Source organism: Temnothorax americanus, unplaced genomic scaffold (assembly GCF_048541705.1).
Source record: "Temnothorax americanus isolate GAGA-0224 unplaced genomic scaffold, ASM4854170v1 Scaffold11, whole genome shotgun sequence".
Lineage (NCBI taxonomy): Eukaryota > Metazoa > Arthropoda > Insecta > Hymenoptera > Formicidae > Temnothorax > Temnothorax americanus.
The window spans coordinates 438599-455000 of record NW_027509242.1 but is presented as its reverse complement, the minus strand read 5'-3'; the positions used below and the strand labels follow the sequence as shown (position 1 = coordinate 455000).

Here is a 16402-nt window from a genome sequence, read left to right as displayed (position 1 = left end):
GCGCTACGTTTCATCACACACAGTTTATTATATTACCAATCAAAAAACGTATTTTAATATCATTTACGATCGATATTATATCATATCACTCAGTTTATTACAAATAATTACGCACTATCGTGAGCATTATACAGCATGTTGAGGTGATATGCATGATCGTCCTGTAATGCACTCCCGCCAGATGCTTCAAAACTTAACGATTTATCACGGTGCCGTGCACGCAACACGATAAGCACACGTGGCTGCATAGAGAGAATTCTAGATTAGTTTAAAGTGGATTGAGATGTTACAACCGATCTCTCGTATCAGACGTCTCACCAAGCTCAGGTCAATCTAACTTAATCGGCGAATTCTCAAAGAGCAAATGACATGTTCATTTAACTTCACCGAGTTTCTGCGAACTTGTGACAATTTTTCGTTTCTAGTTTCCCCTTTCTAAAATGTGTGACTCGATACTTGCCCGTGGCTCGTTTGAGAACTGCTAAAGTCAAAGTAATTACAGAACTCTTCACCAAAGTGCTTATTCAGGGACTGTCCGTATTGAAAGTATAATTTAAAAATTAATTTCATTAAAATAACTGACTTTATTATTATTATTATTATTATTATTATTATTATTATTATTATTATTATTATTATTATTACCAAATATTTCAGCATTTTGTTCGCCGATATCTGTGGATTTACCTCGCTCTCTGATCAATGCACTGCCGAAGAGCTCGTCAGATTGCTCAACGAACTTTTTGCACGGTAAGAAACGTTACAATATAATAAAAAAGATTATTATACAAAAAGATTATTATTAATTTTAAATTTATAAAAAAAATGTATAATAGAACGCGTATTGGAATAAATAAACGGTTTTTAGTCAAATTGTCAGCGTCGTTGATGACTTTACATATATTAGTATATAATAAAAAGGTATATTATATTATAATATAAAAACTTCTATACCTTTTTTTGATATAATGTACTATTATATTAATATTTTGTGCTTTTCTCAATAAATTCTCAATTATCTTTTATTCTTGCTAATCACAAATTTCTCAGAAAGAAACACGGCCATAAAATTAATATTTCCAAAAATATAAAATGCCATTATTATAACTTGAGGAATTTACTCTACTGAGAATTAATAAAATACAATTTTAACACAGTCGATAAATCTCGAGAAAAGAACTACTCTATCACAATCTTGCATACATTGAAATTTTCTCTATTTTTATTTACTGTTCAGAAAACGTTTAGAAGAAGCGTAACGGCTTACTGTATCCACGATGTGTATTTCCACCCATTCGAATCGATCGAAGTATCAATTTCTTTTCGTTTCCTTCTCCCAATGCAATTCTATTGTCTTTGATACTGACTCTTTTAAGTCTTATGAACATTCTTATTCCTCCGAATACAAATCCGCTTTGAAATCTCACCAACATATTGCACTTCGTTAAAAATCAATTTGACATCAAAATGTGCTTGCATTTCGCAAACTATACATACGTTATCATAATCTTAATATTAAATTAATATTATCGAAAACTTTTTTCCTCATTATTTTTACTTACAGGAAGATAAATTTGATGTTTGACTTCAATAATTTGAAATATTTTTGAATTTACGAGAAAATAACATTCATAAAATAATATTCTATGAATGTTGGATCAATTTTTAAGTCTGCATTTATTGAAGCTTTGCCCTTTATCTCTGATAAATATATTGTCAATTTGCTACGTTTGTGTCAAGAGTTTCTCAACACCCTTCACTCTTAAAGCTTTCCTCTATCGTACCTTATGTCCTACGAGTGCTCGAAAAGTCTTTCGATAGCTATGGATTTTGCATCTCTAGTAACTTTTCGGGTCAATAGGGCATACTTATCCTGCAACCAAGAGGGATTTGCTAAGAGGTCATAAAGGCCGCTTTCATTCCTTCGCGATGATGTCCGCTTTCATGTATCGGTACAGCCGAGATCACTTTTCAGTATTCTGCGAATGCAACGCTTTCATCCCCACGCGAGAAGACAGAAATGCCTCTTCGAAAAAAATGCTCGAAAAAGAAAATTAGGGAATAATAAAAAATCAACTTGTAAATAACGTTAAACCTTCAAAATGTAAGATCATATTTCCTCGACCCGGCATCATCAAAAAATTATCCCCCGAATTGATCAGATCAAATTAACGAACTAATCATCGGATATTCTTTATGATGGAGAATGTATTTGCGAAACATATATACCCTTTTATGCATTTTGTATGGTGCATAAGTAGATAGACGTTGCGTAATACGGCAATATTTCAATATTAATATTGAAATAGGGAACTCTATTACCTCTCAAAAACTTAGTGATAACGCGATAATAATTGATTTAATTACTATTCGAGTTACGTATATACGCAACTTCATCGAGGACTGTTATTTCCTACGTATCATACTAAACTAGATTAACATAATACACGCTATGCGTTATGTAGATTTGATGCACGCGTGAAATATTAATATCGCCCTTCTGGCGCCCTGAATTAATTTCGTATATAATATGCACCGTGCGGAACGCGACGTTGCTGAATATCTCATCTGAATAAACCGATTATCCTTCGGTTTATTAGTGTCCTTACTTTTGTTGACGCGTCATCTCTCTGTCGTATCAAATTAATTTAACGCGATACAGTATTTACTCCACATAATCCTATTTAGTATCAATGTTATGTAAAAAAAAGATAGTAATAATAACATTAGAAATTTAGTTAGAGATTCAATTAAAAATTTAATAAAAAGAGCTGAAAAAGTTACATTGTGTGCCTAGGTACAGAAAAATATTACAGAAGTTGCACGAAGTGTGCATGGAGTTACGTGAGAAAAAGTAGCGGATATTTCTGTACATATTGTTATGAAACCCAGAAGTTGGTTTGATGGCAAAAGCCAAAGATTTGCATAATATTTCCACGTAAAGCGTTCTTTTCCGATTTCTCTGAGGTAGAAAGGTATCCACGCTCGATATAGAGTTAGATTTCTTCGATATTGTAAATCGTTACGTTGAATTCTCGGAAATATCCCGCAGGTTTGACAGGCTAGCCGCTGAGCACCACTGCCTGAGGATAAAGCTCCTCGGAGACTGTTATTATTGCGTTTCCGGACTTCCGGAGCCACGGCCCGATCACGCTCACTGTTGCGTAGAAATGGGATTGGACATGATCGATGCAATAACGTAAGTCTGCATCACATTCCTTCACCTCTCGCGCAACAGTTTCGTCAAGCTTTTATCATATACTTTATCGTCAAAGAACAGTATATGCTGTTGTGTTATCTATAATATATATATACACGCCGCTTTTTAAGATCAATATATATGATAATAAGTAACTAAAGCATAATTGATAGCTGCGTCTCGATTCAGAACGTATTTACATTTAAAATCATAAAATAGCAAAATAAATCTATCATATGTTCTATCAGCAACATCAAAGACCCACGTAATACTTCTTATCCTGGCTCGCTTGACAGCGAACAAAAAAAACAATTAAAGATAGAAATAGCCGAAGATAAAATCTCACAAAAGTTGCCGAGGAAAAGAGATAGATAAATAGATGTATAAAAAGAAAAAAGAAAGAAAAGGGGTAAGAGAGAAAGAGACACAAACTAGGTAGATCAAAGTAACATCCGAGCAATAAAAATGTTTCCGCGCTTAGATCCACCACGAGATGGCCACAGAACTTCCGGCGGAGCTGTATCCGTGCGCTACATATCCCATATGTTTGATTCGTTTCGTGTTTTCATAAAACGCGTTTCATCGTCAAAGAGGAGATTTCCTCAGAGAGCGTGATATATGTGTTCACGATTGAGATTGATTCGCGTCGTTATGAAAGGCTCTTCGTATCCACGGGTCACTGCATGCTGACGAATTCCTCATAAGCACATGCGTTTAAATTTCAATTTTATAATCTTGTGTTAATCTTTCGCTGTAAGTTTCTCTTGATCAAACTTGCCGCTGCTTCATCCACAATCAAAATAGTTTTCCGCGTGCAAAACTTATAACGTTCGATACAGAATTCTTGTGACAAATTGTACTAATAAATGCATGTGAAAAATATATACGTAAGAAAAGAATTTGAAGATCAATCATTGTAATTGGAGACTAGCTAAAATGGGTAACTTTGTCGCGTAAAAATCAACATTTACACATATAAATGTTTCTTTCTTGTTACGTTAATAAATACTCGATAACTTTTTCAATAATTCAAAGCTTTGAATACCGAAGTAACCACTGCTGAGTACACTTAATGGCGAGAAAGTTTGTTTGTTGTCAGAAACTTGGTCAACGAACCAACTACTTCCACGCCCTACGCCTAATGATGAAAAAAACAATAAATTCTCGCGTCCGTATCTCCCTAGATTGGTCCGCGAAGTAATGGCCGTAAACGTGAATATGAGAGTCGGTATCCATACGGGCCGGGTTCACTGTGGGGTTCTCGGTCTGAGAAAATGGCAGTTTGATGTTTGGAGCAACGACGTGACCCTAGCCAATTACATGGAAAGCGGAGGTATACCCGGGTGAGTACAAGCAATTTTGCTCGAGGTTTGTCAACCCTTGACTGACTTGCCCTCTTCAACTTAGTTTCGATTGGCGGCGATAAATTACGTCGGTATATATCCTATATATAAGTTCTTTACTTCGATTCGTATAGAATTTTTCGGTTTTTTGTGCGTAACTTTAAGCAAAACAATCGTATGGCAATTATATTATCCTTATTGATAAACATCAGTTCTCCTAATATCGGATCATTACATCGACCAAGTTAATATTAATATTGACCAAGTTAATATTAAATAGAAAATATGTTTCGCAGACGTGTACACATCACAAAAGAAACTTTAGATTGCTTGGGCGGGTATTACGAAGTCGAGGAAGGCCGCGGGGACGAAAGAAATGCGTACTTAAAGGACCATAACATCAGAACCTACTTGATCGTCCCGGGAGACACATTTAAGGATAACATAACTAGTTCTGGGATGCGAAAAACCTTTCCGGCGAATGGTAATGTGTCCAAAGAGATGAGGGTTATGGGTCACGGTTCCCAACACGGCAAACAAACTAAGTAAGAGCTCCTCTATTATTGCTACTTAATCTCTTAACCCTTGACATTATAACGTCACAATAATAAATAATTTCTGAAAACTGTCAATAATTATGAGATATCCAAACGTTACCTATTCTACCTCAATTAGAAAACAATCGTAACTGTTACATTTTCATATCGTATTGTCTTTTCCAATTTCGTACAAGCAATTATAAAATAAATTAATCATACTGCCCATCTTTTAATAATAAATGGCTTGACAAGTAAAATAAAAATCTATAATATCGTAACAAGTAGATAAAATAACGTATTAATCCGTAATAAATGTTATGTTGGAATTACATCATGATATGTGTCATTAAGTAAGCTTTACGATGGCATTTTATACTCGAATAATACTTGCTGCCTACGTTTCAACTTTCAACAGATTAGGCTTCGGCGAAACCATTGAGGGCGAAAAGGATCCCGAAGATGAAGTGAACGAATACCTGATGAGAGCGATCGATGCTAGAAGCATAGATCGATTGAGAGCGGAGCATTGTACGCCGTTTATATTAACGTTTCGAAGACCGGATGTCGAAGAAAAGGTAAATTCCATTACAAGATGAATAAATTCGTCTAATAGCTTCATACCACTTAATAAAATAAATCTTAATACGAAATTTTTCATTGATTAACGCAATAGCATTTATTAAAATGATTATACTATCAAATTTGTACATTAACAATTTTATTTTTATAGAATATCTTATATATATATATATATATATATATATATATATTCGTATAAACGTAGCATTTTTATAAAATTTTTATAAAATAATTTCCCCCGATTTAGAAATATAATTTAGAAATATAATTATTTTAATAGAAATAATATTATAGGTGAAATATAAGCTGTAATTGGGTACTAAACTGTCCACCCCTATACAATTGAACGCGACCTACCAATCGACGCGGTAATTCACGTTAATATATAGAAAGTCGTTTAAATTTAATTTTGGTTAATTCGCTAAGCGCATATTTGAATTATTCGGATTCCGCGTGATTGAATTGCGCGTCGTAATTCAATCGATTGAACGGAATACATTTTCTGCATTTTCTCGTCGAGAAGAAAGTCCGCAACAAAATTGCCCACAATAGCCAATGATTAATAGCACGCCCGTTAGTAGTAAACAGCTAAAACGTGAAAGCAATGCGCGATATTGTAATTGTTTTAATAACCTGTTGCAGTACTCGCGCGAGAGGGACAGGATGCTCTCGGCTTATTTTGTGTGCTCCGGTTTCGTCTACATGGTCGTTGTAGTCGCAATAGCCATCACCCTCGCCGGGTAAATACACGTGTCAATAAATCCTACCTTCTATAGTGCGGCAGCGATATCTTTCTTTTATTATTACACTCTCGAGACCCGATGTGTAAAGTCCACTCGTACTTTACTAACGTAAAATTGTCTTTCGTTCCAATATTTATAGACACTTGTGCGAAAATCGTTCGATAAGTTAGCATAAGGCGACATAAATCTGATGCATGGCAATGACGATCGAAACGATTTTCGCAAAAAAAACTTCGTGAAAAATCGCGTTAAAAATATCCCGTTTGTCTTCATAGGAGCGTATACTTCTACGTCTGCACTGCGATTAGCATACTGGTGATAGCCCTGGTTAATGGCATTTTATTGGCGGAAAAGAACGAGGTAAGAGCTCATAAGTGTCTCTGGATATACATGTATGAATTTTAGAGACCGCTTACCCTGGAATCGCAAAACTATATATACATTCGCAATAGCAATTATTTCCATTATATAGAAATGTCTGTAATACGTCTGTAAATAAATCGCACGATACATCACATACGACATCGGGTCGATGACAAAACTCTTTGGAAGAGTGCCACTTCCTTTTGACCCTGACCAAGTGGCAAGCTTCCAGGTCACTGCCGAAATCAGTGATCCTGCATGGTCAAAGCAAGCCCATTAATCTCCCGATGATTCCGAGGATCGCGCCGTTTATTATTTATCCGATTTAATTAGTCGAAAGGAAAGTGGTAATCCTGCGCGTTTTGCAGAGGGTGCCGGTATGGGTGAGAAGCATGGCATTACAGATCTTCGAAAATCGCATCATCGCGCAGAGCATTGCGTCCATCGTCGTGTTTTTAACGTTTATCACAGTACTATCGCCACTGGTAAGTAATCGTAATTCAATGTCCCTGTATTGCTTGCGTTTTATGTCAAATTTTGCTACTTAAATACTTCTTGACAGCAATAACTTCTTCACGTTTTGTGAATAAAATGTCATTCTGAATATACAAAAAGATTTGCATTACTTTATTACTTTTGAGATTATTGATGCAAAAGCACGAAATTCGGAGCGTCAGAAATTCAAGCGAACAAGAATTTTAATATTCGGGAAACTGAAATATAAAATCCGTTAGTCTTATAAAACATTAATCATGCGTAATATTGAATATATGATTTATTCGTAACTTTAGTGAGCTTTCGGCATGCTTTCTTTTCTTTCTCGTTTTCATTTTTTAAATCCAATAAGCGGTCTCACTCCGTTTGCTTCGGAAAACTCTTTATGTCAAAACTGTACCGTGTAATTAGAACCTGCTGTGCTAAAACTTTCGGTGATAAATCGAAAGCGAGCGCAAAATAATAGTTGTCGCGAACATTCCGCATGATTGAATTACAAACGGACGGAAAGAACATCGGTCGTACAACAGATTCTACATTTATTGCGAGCGATCGAACGTTCTGAGTTTTGAATAAAATAATGAAAAATAATAACCAATCCGTGTCGTATTTTCTAACTGCAGATCACGCTGACCGGAAGTGAGGCTTGCATCAACAATGACACGTCGCCTTTCGCCGAAGATGAGAATCCCAGCGTAATGAGAATACCAACAGAGAATACCGATGCCGCTGGCATCTGTGATTACATTCTTTTCTGCGACGTAAGTTAAATGTAAACATGATATCGGTGTTGAAAGATATTGGTTAAACGAGCCTTCGCTCGAGACCGCAAAGTTGTTGTAAAAGACACGCGGATAATAAGAAGAGATGATTGAAGGTACTTCTTTCAAAAGAAGAGATTACACTTATTGTTAGCTAACTGATGAGAAAAAAGCTGTGCAATTCTAATAAACGCATAATCCTTTGATAAGATATTAGTATAATTCATGCAAAATTGATGTTAAATTCTAAACAATTAAAACAATTAAATTTTGAAAATTTATAACTGAGGAAAGCATTCGTTATATTCTGGCACAATTCCATGACGTTAATAGAAGATTTTTGGTACGAGACTATAGAGAGATTATTATTATACGAAACTACAAAGATCTACCGACTGACATTCCGCAACTATCACTGATTGCAGTTGTTTCCGGTTTTGGTGATGCTCGTGATGGTAACCTGTGCGGTGTATCAGATCTTAACATCGGTCTTTAAAGTAGCCGTTTTGAGCATCGTTGTGGCTTGTTATCTCGGGGTCAGCATTTACCAGGCACTAAATGAGGACGACATCGAGCCTGCTGGAAGATGGTTGGCGGGAGTTCTAGTGGTTTTCTTCATGGCCTGCCTAGTAGCACACTCCCAGCACACAGAAGCGACCTACAGGTCGAACATTCGAACGTGCTTACACTTTAACATTTACGCCCTCCCGAAACTTACGCAACGTCAGCTCGTATAGATACATCCCAAACTTGCACGTTATAAACCTTTGAGGCCCTCGTGGAATTTCCCACGAGAGCCTTCATCTCGTAGCGAACAATGTTGCTAATCGACGATCTCATGAACTGATTCCCGCAGAATAATTTCGTAGTCGAGACAGGAGCCCCGTATATAATAGAGGCGCGAGTAAAATTATATACTAGATATTTCATGAATAAATTGACATTTTCGAAATCTAATTAAAACAAACATGTCACTGAAAAGATACGTATATCATGTGCAGATTTATGAAAATCTGCCAATTGCATGTACGCATTAAAGGAAAAATTCTAAAATCGCAGATGTCAATATACTTATTCATAGAATATCTGGAAAACATAATATAGTTTTTTGAGATATTTTTCATGGCAAATATAGGCGAGGAATATTGACGTGCACTGTGTACCAATACAGATTGGATTTCCTGTGGAAGTTGCAAGCGACCGAGGAGAAAGAGGAAATGGAACACTTGAAGGCCTACAACCAGAAACTGCTCGGGAATATACTTCCGGAACACGTGGCCGCCCATTTTCTCTCTACCGTTAATTCAGATGTAAGTTCTATCTAACAAAAAAATTTGAAGAAAATCTTTTAAAAATTTTTTACAATTTTTTAAGCGCATTAAGCATAAAACACAATAAATGATATTGTTACATATTACATCTCTGTGCATGTCAAATAAAACAGTTTGAACATTTCATTGACCTATACGCGACCTATAACCTATACTAATTACCGATCGATTCTTTTGTACCCTGACGCGCGCTGACAAGTGCTCGCTCGACATACAATAGACATAAAGACAAAGATTAGAATATTCATAATATATTTTGACATTTCCTAACGAGGTTGTGTTATTACAGATTAAACAAAAATTTACAACTGGAAAACGGATGTATATAGAATAAAGTCTTATTGTATATTTTAAAGTTCACTTCAATAAAGTTAATTGAGTTTCATCTTTCTTCCAAGCTTCGTGTCAACATTTTCATAAAAACAGCATTTGTCTCTTCGCTTTTCCATTCTTCCTCTAATTAAATCACAAATATATTAATCATTAATCCTAAACAATTTCATATGATAATCCTCAATTGCCGCATAAAAGAGATTACTTAGAAATTGCATATTTAATATCGCATATTTATGAATCAATTAAGGATTACCCTTAAAGTTTCGAAATTTCACCCCAGCTGTATACACATAAATTAAGACCACCTGACAACCGACGTGTTAAATCATTCAATCTCCAGATTCCAGACTGAATTTCAACAGTATATATACCTATTTGCCTAATTATAGTTCTGTCCTGTCTAGAAGCGATTCGAAATTTGATATATCAAGTTAGACCATATCAATGCAACTCGTTAGAAATTCAGTCTTGATTTATTTCCATACAAAAGCCATAACAATTAAAATAAACTTTTAGAGGAAGAAATTTTTTACGCTAAAAGTTCAAAATTAAAATAATCAAAACAATTGTTCGAAAATTATGACTATTTAACAGTGACAAAATAATAAGATTTCCTCCAAATATCCGAATCTAGTCTGTAAAATCTAAACAGGAACATGTCCAAGACAATGATGTCGATTGTTTCGCAGGAATTATACCACGAACAATGCGACTTTGTGTGCATTATGTTCGCCTCGATACCGAATTTTTCCGAGTTCTACGTAGAGCTCGAAGCGAATAACGAGGGCGTGGAATGCCTCAGACTTCTTAACGAAATCATCGCTGACTTCGACGAGTTACTCGCCGAGGAGCAATTTAAGTACATCGAGAAGATCAAGAGCACAGGCGCTACGTATATGGCCGCTTCGGGTATGTCTCTCGTCAAGTCTTAGCGATATCGCTATTCAACGAGCCTTTCGGGCCCGTTTGCCCCCATTTCCGTGTCATGAGCTTTTATGCCGCTTTAGAAGAGAAGAAGCACTGCGCGTGCAATTATATCACTGAATCGATCGAATTTAATCGAATTAAATTTGATTCTTTTTAACCAATTTGGCGACTCGTAAATTCGCAAAAGCATGATAAAATATATTATCTTCATTGCATATCTCGATAACTATAACTTTTAACTTGTCTATTTATATATTAATTAACTTATCACCACCGAATGTGTATTTCCGCATTAAATTCACGTCAAAAATTCCATGTTTTAATTCTTGCAATCGAGTTTCTCTAGTACCATAAAAGCAGATCTAATTTCCCACGGCCACTTGACTTTTCGCGCAATTTCCTAACAATTTCCTAACAACGCGGACTCGTTACTCTAATTAGAACACTACGATCGGGACACCATTATCGCGCAAAGTTCACTCTTGTCTCTCTCTGTTGCTTTAGGCCTAACGAAAAGCACCTGCGACATGCGAGATTTCAAGCACGTAGTCGCTATGGCGGATTACGCCCTAAGAATCCGCGAGCAGCTGGCCTATGTCAATGTACACAGCTTTAATAACTTCCGCATGCGTGTGGGCATCAACATCGGACCGGTAATATTGAAGGACATGAAACGACCAATTTTCGCGCGCTCAACCATTACGCCCTTCGTAAATAAATCATAAATTAGACCCTCTCAGCGACGAAACGTATATATATAGAAGAGAAAGCAAAAAATATATAGAAAACTTGTGACAATAATAAATCGACAAAATTATATTTTTTATCAATTTTAATTAATTCAGAAAATAAAGATCATGTTTGATTTGATAAAATCAACTTGATAAAATTTGATTTCTCACAAATTTTTTAGTACATATTATTTATTAGTATATTCTAAAAAGCGTCTGTATATATTTTTTTTTATACCGAAGAGATGACTTAACTTTAATGTTCCTGCATTAAACGCGCAATTCTTCCGCGACGTTCTCTCTCGTAGCGCATCGAATTCTCATTAATTCGTCTGCATAGCACTTGAACCCATCAGCTGCGAGTAAGAAAATTTCGGTAAAGCTGTCGAGGATTTTCAAAGAAGAAAAGACTCAATACGCGACATGGATTGCGCAGGTGGTCGCCGGCGTGATCGGTGCCAGAAAACCGCAGTACGACATCTGGGGCAACGCCGTGAACGTGGCCTCCAGAATGGATTCTACGGGCGTGTTAGACGGGATTCAAGTCACCCAAGAGGTTCGCGATATTCTGATCACTAAAGGATATTCGCTCACGTGCCGCGGAACGATTCAAGTCAAGGGGAAGGGCAGTATGATAACTTACCTCCTGGACGGACCGAGGGACAACGCCGACCCGATGGATGTCATCAAGACGAATTCCAATAACAATACCGACGCCACAGAGAAAACGGTTGTCAACAATAGCAGCGGGGCTATCTAATTGGTATTGCTTATGCATTAAATCAATAGTTATATTAAAATGTTTTCCTAAAATCTACTTCTCTATTTAAAAACAAAATTTATCATAAATCTTGACAGGCGATAAACAAATAATTCTATAATTTATAATATAACTTTATAATTTTTCTTGTGTTCAAATATCTTAATCAAATATTGACAAATAAATTATTTAGTTGAAATAGAAATAATAAATGCTGAAGATGGCTCAAAGGAAGAGCCGAATGTAACGTTCGTTACATTTGTGTGCGTGAATACACGTCTTAAGTTTTATTGCGCACCACGTCCCGCGCCTGACTCGCATTCGCCGTTTAAATCGTTGACATTTCCACGAGTCTAATTATATTATAAAAATAATAAAATAGCATAAAAATATCGCTAACGTTCGAAAGAAGAAAGTTATCTCGTATAGTTATGATAAACTTCAAAAATATTCATTCTTATTCTGACCGATTTGCTGAATACGTATGATGCATATTTGACGCAATTTACATTATGGCATCACAATCAACCGCATAAATCGCGCAATAAATTTGAATTCGTGAAAGGAGAAGGAACGCAAAGGGGATTATTATCTTGGGTGGAGGAACAACCTGTAATACACGATCGCGAATATCTATCCGAAATATTCCGCAAATTGCTGCCGGAATAGGCGAATATTATACTTCACCGCGAGCCTCTCGCAACTTTTTTAACCGTACATTCAACTTCTCCCTAATATACGTTAATTGATAGTTTAAAAATATCTTCATTTATTCCCCTCTTCTAAACTATCCATTTAATACATGCAATGTAATTTCATGTTATTAAAAAGTTGTAAAAGTGCTGACACTTTTAAACATTTCATTTAAATCGATACTATTTAACACAGCAAAGTATTTCAATTCATTAAAAAATAAGTTAAACTATTTTATTTTGGATTTTTCTGAATTTTTATTATCTTAAGTTTCAGCTTCGATAGTATATCGATTTGTTAAAATGTATGGCGTTTGTATAATTTGCGATACTATCTGTACACACCTTCCAGAATACATTCTTATTTCGATATCTCTTTCGATAAATATTATAAAAGCAAATTCTTAAAGGAGCAACTTACAGTAGTAGTATAATACTGTCTACCGATATGCCTTTTTTCCAGATGCTATACGTACACATTTCGATTCATTATTTGAGATTTACGTAACCCGTTAAAAATTGTCCGTCCTCGTGATCGCGCGTTTAATCTTGTTAACATAAAGCTACCAATACATCAAGCTGCGACAATTTACCACAGAATTAAAGTGCTCCCATAGCTAGGGGGTTGTTATGTAACACTTTCAACCATGTCGTCGCATCTGACAAATATACGCACTGGCACGTGCACAATCAATTGCACAACGGACATTTATTGCGCGAAAACAAACCTCATTGTCATGAAAAATTTCCATTTTGTGCGAAATGCTTCATATACGAATAGCGAGCAAAAATTTTGTCTACCTATAATAATGACAATGCATGCAGATTATTTATTAAATTAATTAATTAAATTAATAAAACGCATTTTAAACAAATTAGTAAAGAAAACGACAAAACGATAATTGTAAAATCGACAGTTGAAAATTTAATTATACGCAGGTATAGCATCGCGAAGTAAACAAACACAATGTATTTTATCGATATACTATCAAAATTGACAAAATTTAAGAAAGTTGAAATAAAATATATATTTTTATTACTTATTTATTACTAAACTGAATTTACTTTGTTATAAAAAATATAACGCAATCATGATTTTTCTACATTTATCTAGGTAATTTGTAAAATATTAATACAAATTTAAGTGATATCACTCAGTCACGACGGGATTGTAATAAGTAATTAATTCTTGAAGAGTTCTTGAAGAGTTAATTCTTCAAGTATATAATTCACACAATTCAATCTTTTCTTATAAACGTAATCAAAGATTCAATTAATGTACAGTGTACCATAAAAAATTGAAACTTCCGCCAAACATTAATTTTAGATTGCACACAAATATTTGAAGAAATTAAAAAAGGTTTCATTAAAAAAATGGAAATCGTGCACGGGGGTATCCTTATTCCCAGACAAACTCGCATGTATTATAATTATTTTATTTCGTGTAAAAGTTTTACAAAGTAATTGCTGGATCGTTTCGATCGAACATTAATGAATTGATAATGTTGACAGGTGGGAATGCTCGAGCAAGAATTCGCGATGGACGACACATCATATCGACGATAGAAAATATCAATTATTAATTTTCGCGCTATTTAAGACTTCTTCCATGTACTCAAATCCAAAAACGGCAATATAATGTCCAGGGCACGTGTGCTGCGCAAATTGGAGTCGTCGAGTGCCGTCCGTAAATTGACCGGGATGAACGGGATAATTGCGTCACTAGTTTTAAGTCTCAAGACAAACGAAGCATAAACGACATTCACAGGAATAATCCTGGCATTTCGTTGCAGATTTCATGTGAATTACGTTTCTGGTTTGATCACACGTATCGACTTTAATAAATTTAAGGAACTTTTTACGAGATTTATTGTTAGTTCATAGCAAATATAATTTAAAAAATGCTGGATTGGACGATATTTACTTTAAACAGTTTAGAAAAACGTAAAAAACATGAATTAACCCTCGAAAGTCACACTGGGCTCTCATCAGGAACTCCAACGAAATTTTGGAACTACGTTTGAAACTATCATTTATATTTTTTAACGAGTATTTTTTGGTAATAATTTTTTTGAGAAATTCTGAGATTACCATCATAATTCTAAGAACATTACAATATGTTGATTTTTTCGAAACTTATAAGCGAGAAATAGCTGATTCTACAGTAGACCCCAGTGTGGCACAAAAAATAAGTGTGGCCTGCGAGGATTAACAATGTTGGTTAACACAGCAAGAAAAACGTAATAGCATTTTAATATATCGCAATTATTTTTTATAACTCATATAAATGTAATCAGCTATAAAAGAATATTCTTACTGATATATTTGAATCGGGGTTTACGCCATTTCGCGGAGAATTTAAACCTGTCGATTACCAGAAGTTTAGCAACTGCAATTGTCAGCCAAATTCGAATTAAATGTGCAGCGAAATGCCGGATATCTGCAGCACCGGAAATATGAGGGTGGAGCGACAACTTGTCCTCCTGTGCATTCGTCGTACTTAAGCTGTTCTTGAACAATGCCTACAATGTATGTGATTGTGTGTTAATTGTCTTTAGTTCTCTTGAATGCTAATCTAAAATCAATTAACGATGAGTTCCGCGATAATTACATTTACGGTAATCGATGTCTGAACAAACGCGTCGATCAGAAACACGGCGGTACTGTAGAAAATTTCTTTCGAGGATGAGCATATTATACATGCTGATTAAGTGAAGTATTATATGTAGCAACAAGTCAATTTATACATAAGCTTAAATGTACGCACAATTATTTCATAAAGCAAGATAACTAAAATTCCTCGTAATTTTACATTCAATCTTGTTTCAAAATTCTATCACATGTCGTTATATTAGTTTTCAAATATTTAATTTTTTGCAAAGTTTATTTAAACAATAAAATTAGAAAGTTTTAATATTGTATTACGCTAATATAATATCTAAAATTACATTTTTTTCTATATAATATTTCAAATACTTTCCATAAAATAATAATATGCTTTGACAGAAATAACTTTTGAAATAGAGAAAAGACACAAAGTATTCATTCTCATGACAATAAGAACGCCAACATCCTCGAAGAAATAAATACATTTAGCATCAAATGTGCAATATTTAATTTAAAAAACTCGGGCCAATAATGTGTCAAGTCATACGCAGCAATTAAAAATAGGATCACAAATAATTTATAATTTCATAAAATATCATTTGTAAAAAAAATTCATTTTTTCGTTTGTATATTGTTGATTCGAAATTTTTTTTACTTTAGCATATAATTTGTAGAGAGAGATAGCTTGATTATTTTTAATAATTTTCAGATTAATTGCGATGCTTATAATCTTTCTCACGATGTGTCCAACGAGTTGGACGTATTCTAGTCAATATAAAGAGAGAAGACTCTCATGGATAGATATATATATAATCAGAAACAAATTGAAAAAAATTAACTTGATACAACGAAACCGTGGACGAATATGTATAGACAGTTTGATTTAATAAGAAAGGGACCACGGGGCGAGTTAATAATTATATTCTAGACTCAACAGTTGAATTGTAGCCGCTTCTAAAGATGTGAGAAAACAGTTGTTTTATTTTGTACTCTCGT

General features: G+C 34.7%; 1 protein-coding gene and 1 long non-coding RNA gene across 4 annotated transcripts in view; one reads left to right on the top strand and one right to left on the bottom strand.

Moving 5' to 3' along the window:
- The window catches only part of LOC143907644 (adenylate cyclase type 6), a 126688-nt gene extending 110736 nt beyond the window's left edge, over nt 1-15952 (top strand). For 2 of the 3 annotated variants that reach the window (XM_077424534.1, XM_077424528.1), the window contains 15 exons: nt 658-750; nt 3053-3199; nt 4384-4542; nt 4839-5087; nt 5497-5656; nt 6303-6400; nt 6679-6763; nt 7135-7251; nt 7885-8022; nt 8448-8686; nt 9194-9332; nt 10379-10598; nt 11121-11269; nt 11784-12110; nt 14312-15952. In XM_077424534.1, the coding sequence (XP_077280660.1) occupies nt 658-750; nt 3053-3199; nt 4384-4542; nt 4839-5087; nt 5497-5656; nt 6303-6400; nt 6679-6763; nt 7135-7251; nt 7885-8022; nt 8448-8686; nt 9194-9332; nt 10379-10598; nt 11121-11269; nt 11784-12107 (2317 nt within the window). In that variant the 3' untranslated portion in view covers nt 12108-12110; nt 14312-15952. Of the gene's footprint in view, nt 1-657; nt 751-3052; nt 3200-4383; nt 4543-4838; nt 5088-5496; nt 5657-6302; nt 6401-6678; nt 6764-7134; nt 7252-7884; nt 8023-8447; nt 8687-9193; nt 9333-9642; nt 9772-10378; nt 10599-11120; nt 11270-11783; nt 12111-14311 lie in introns of those variants that run through there. The other variant, XM_077424542.1, reaches the window with a different exon arrangement.
- LOC143908183 (uncharacterized) overlaps nt 1-16402 on the bottom strand; it is an 85787-nt gene that overhangs the window by 24375 nt on the left and 45010 nt on the right. The gene's annotated exons all lie outside the window — the stretch shown is intronic.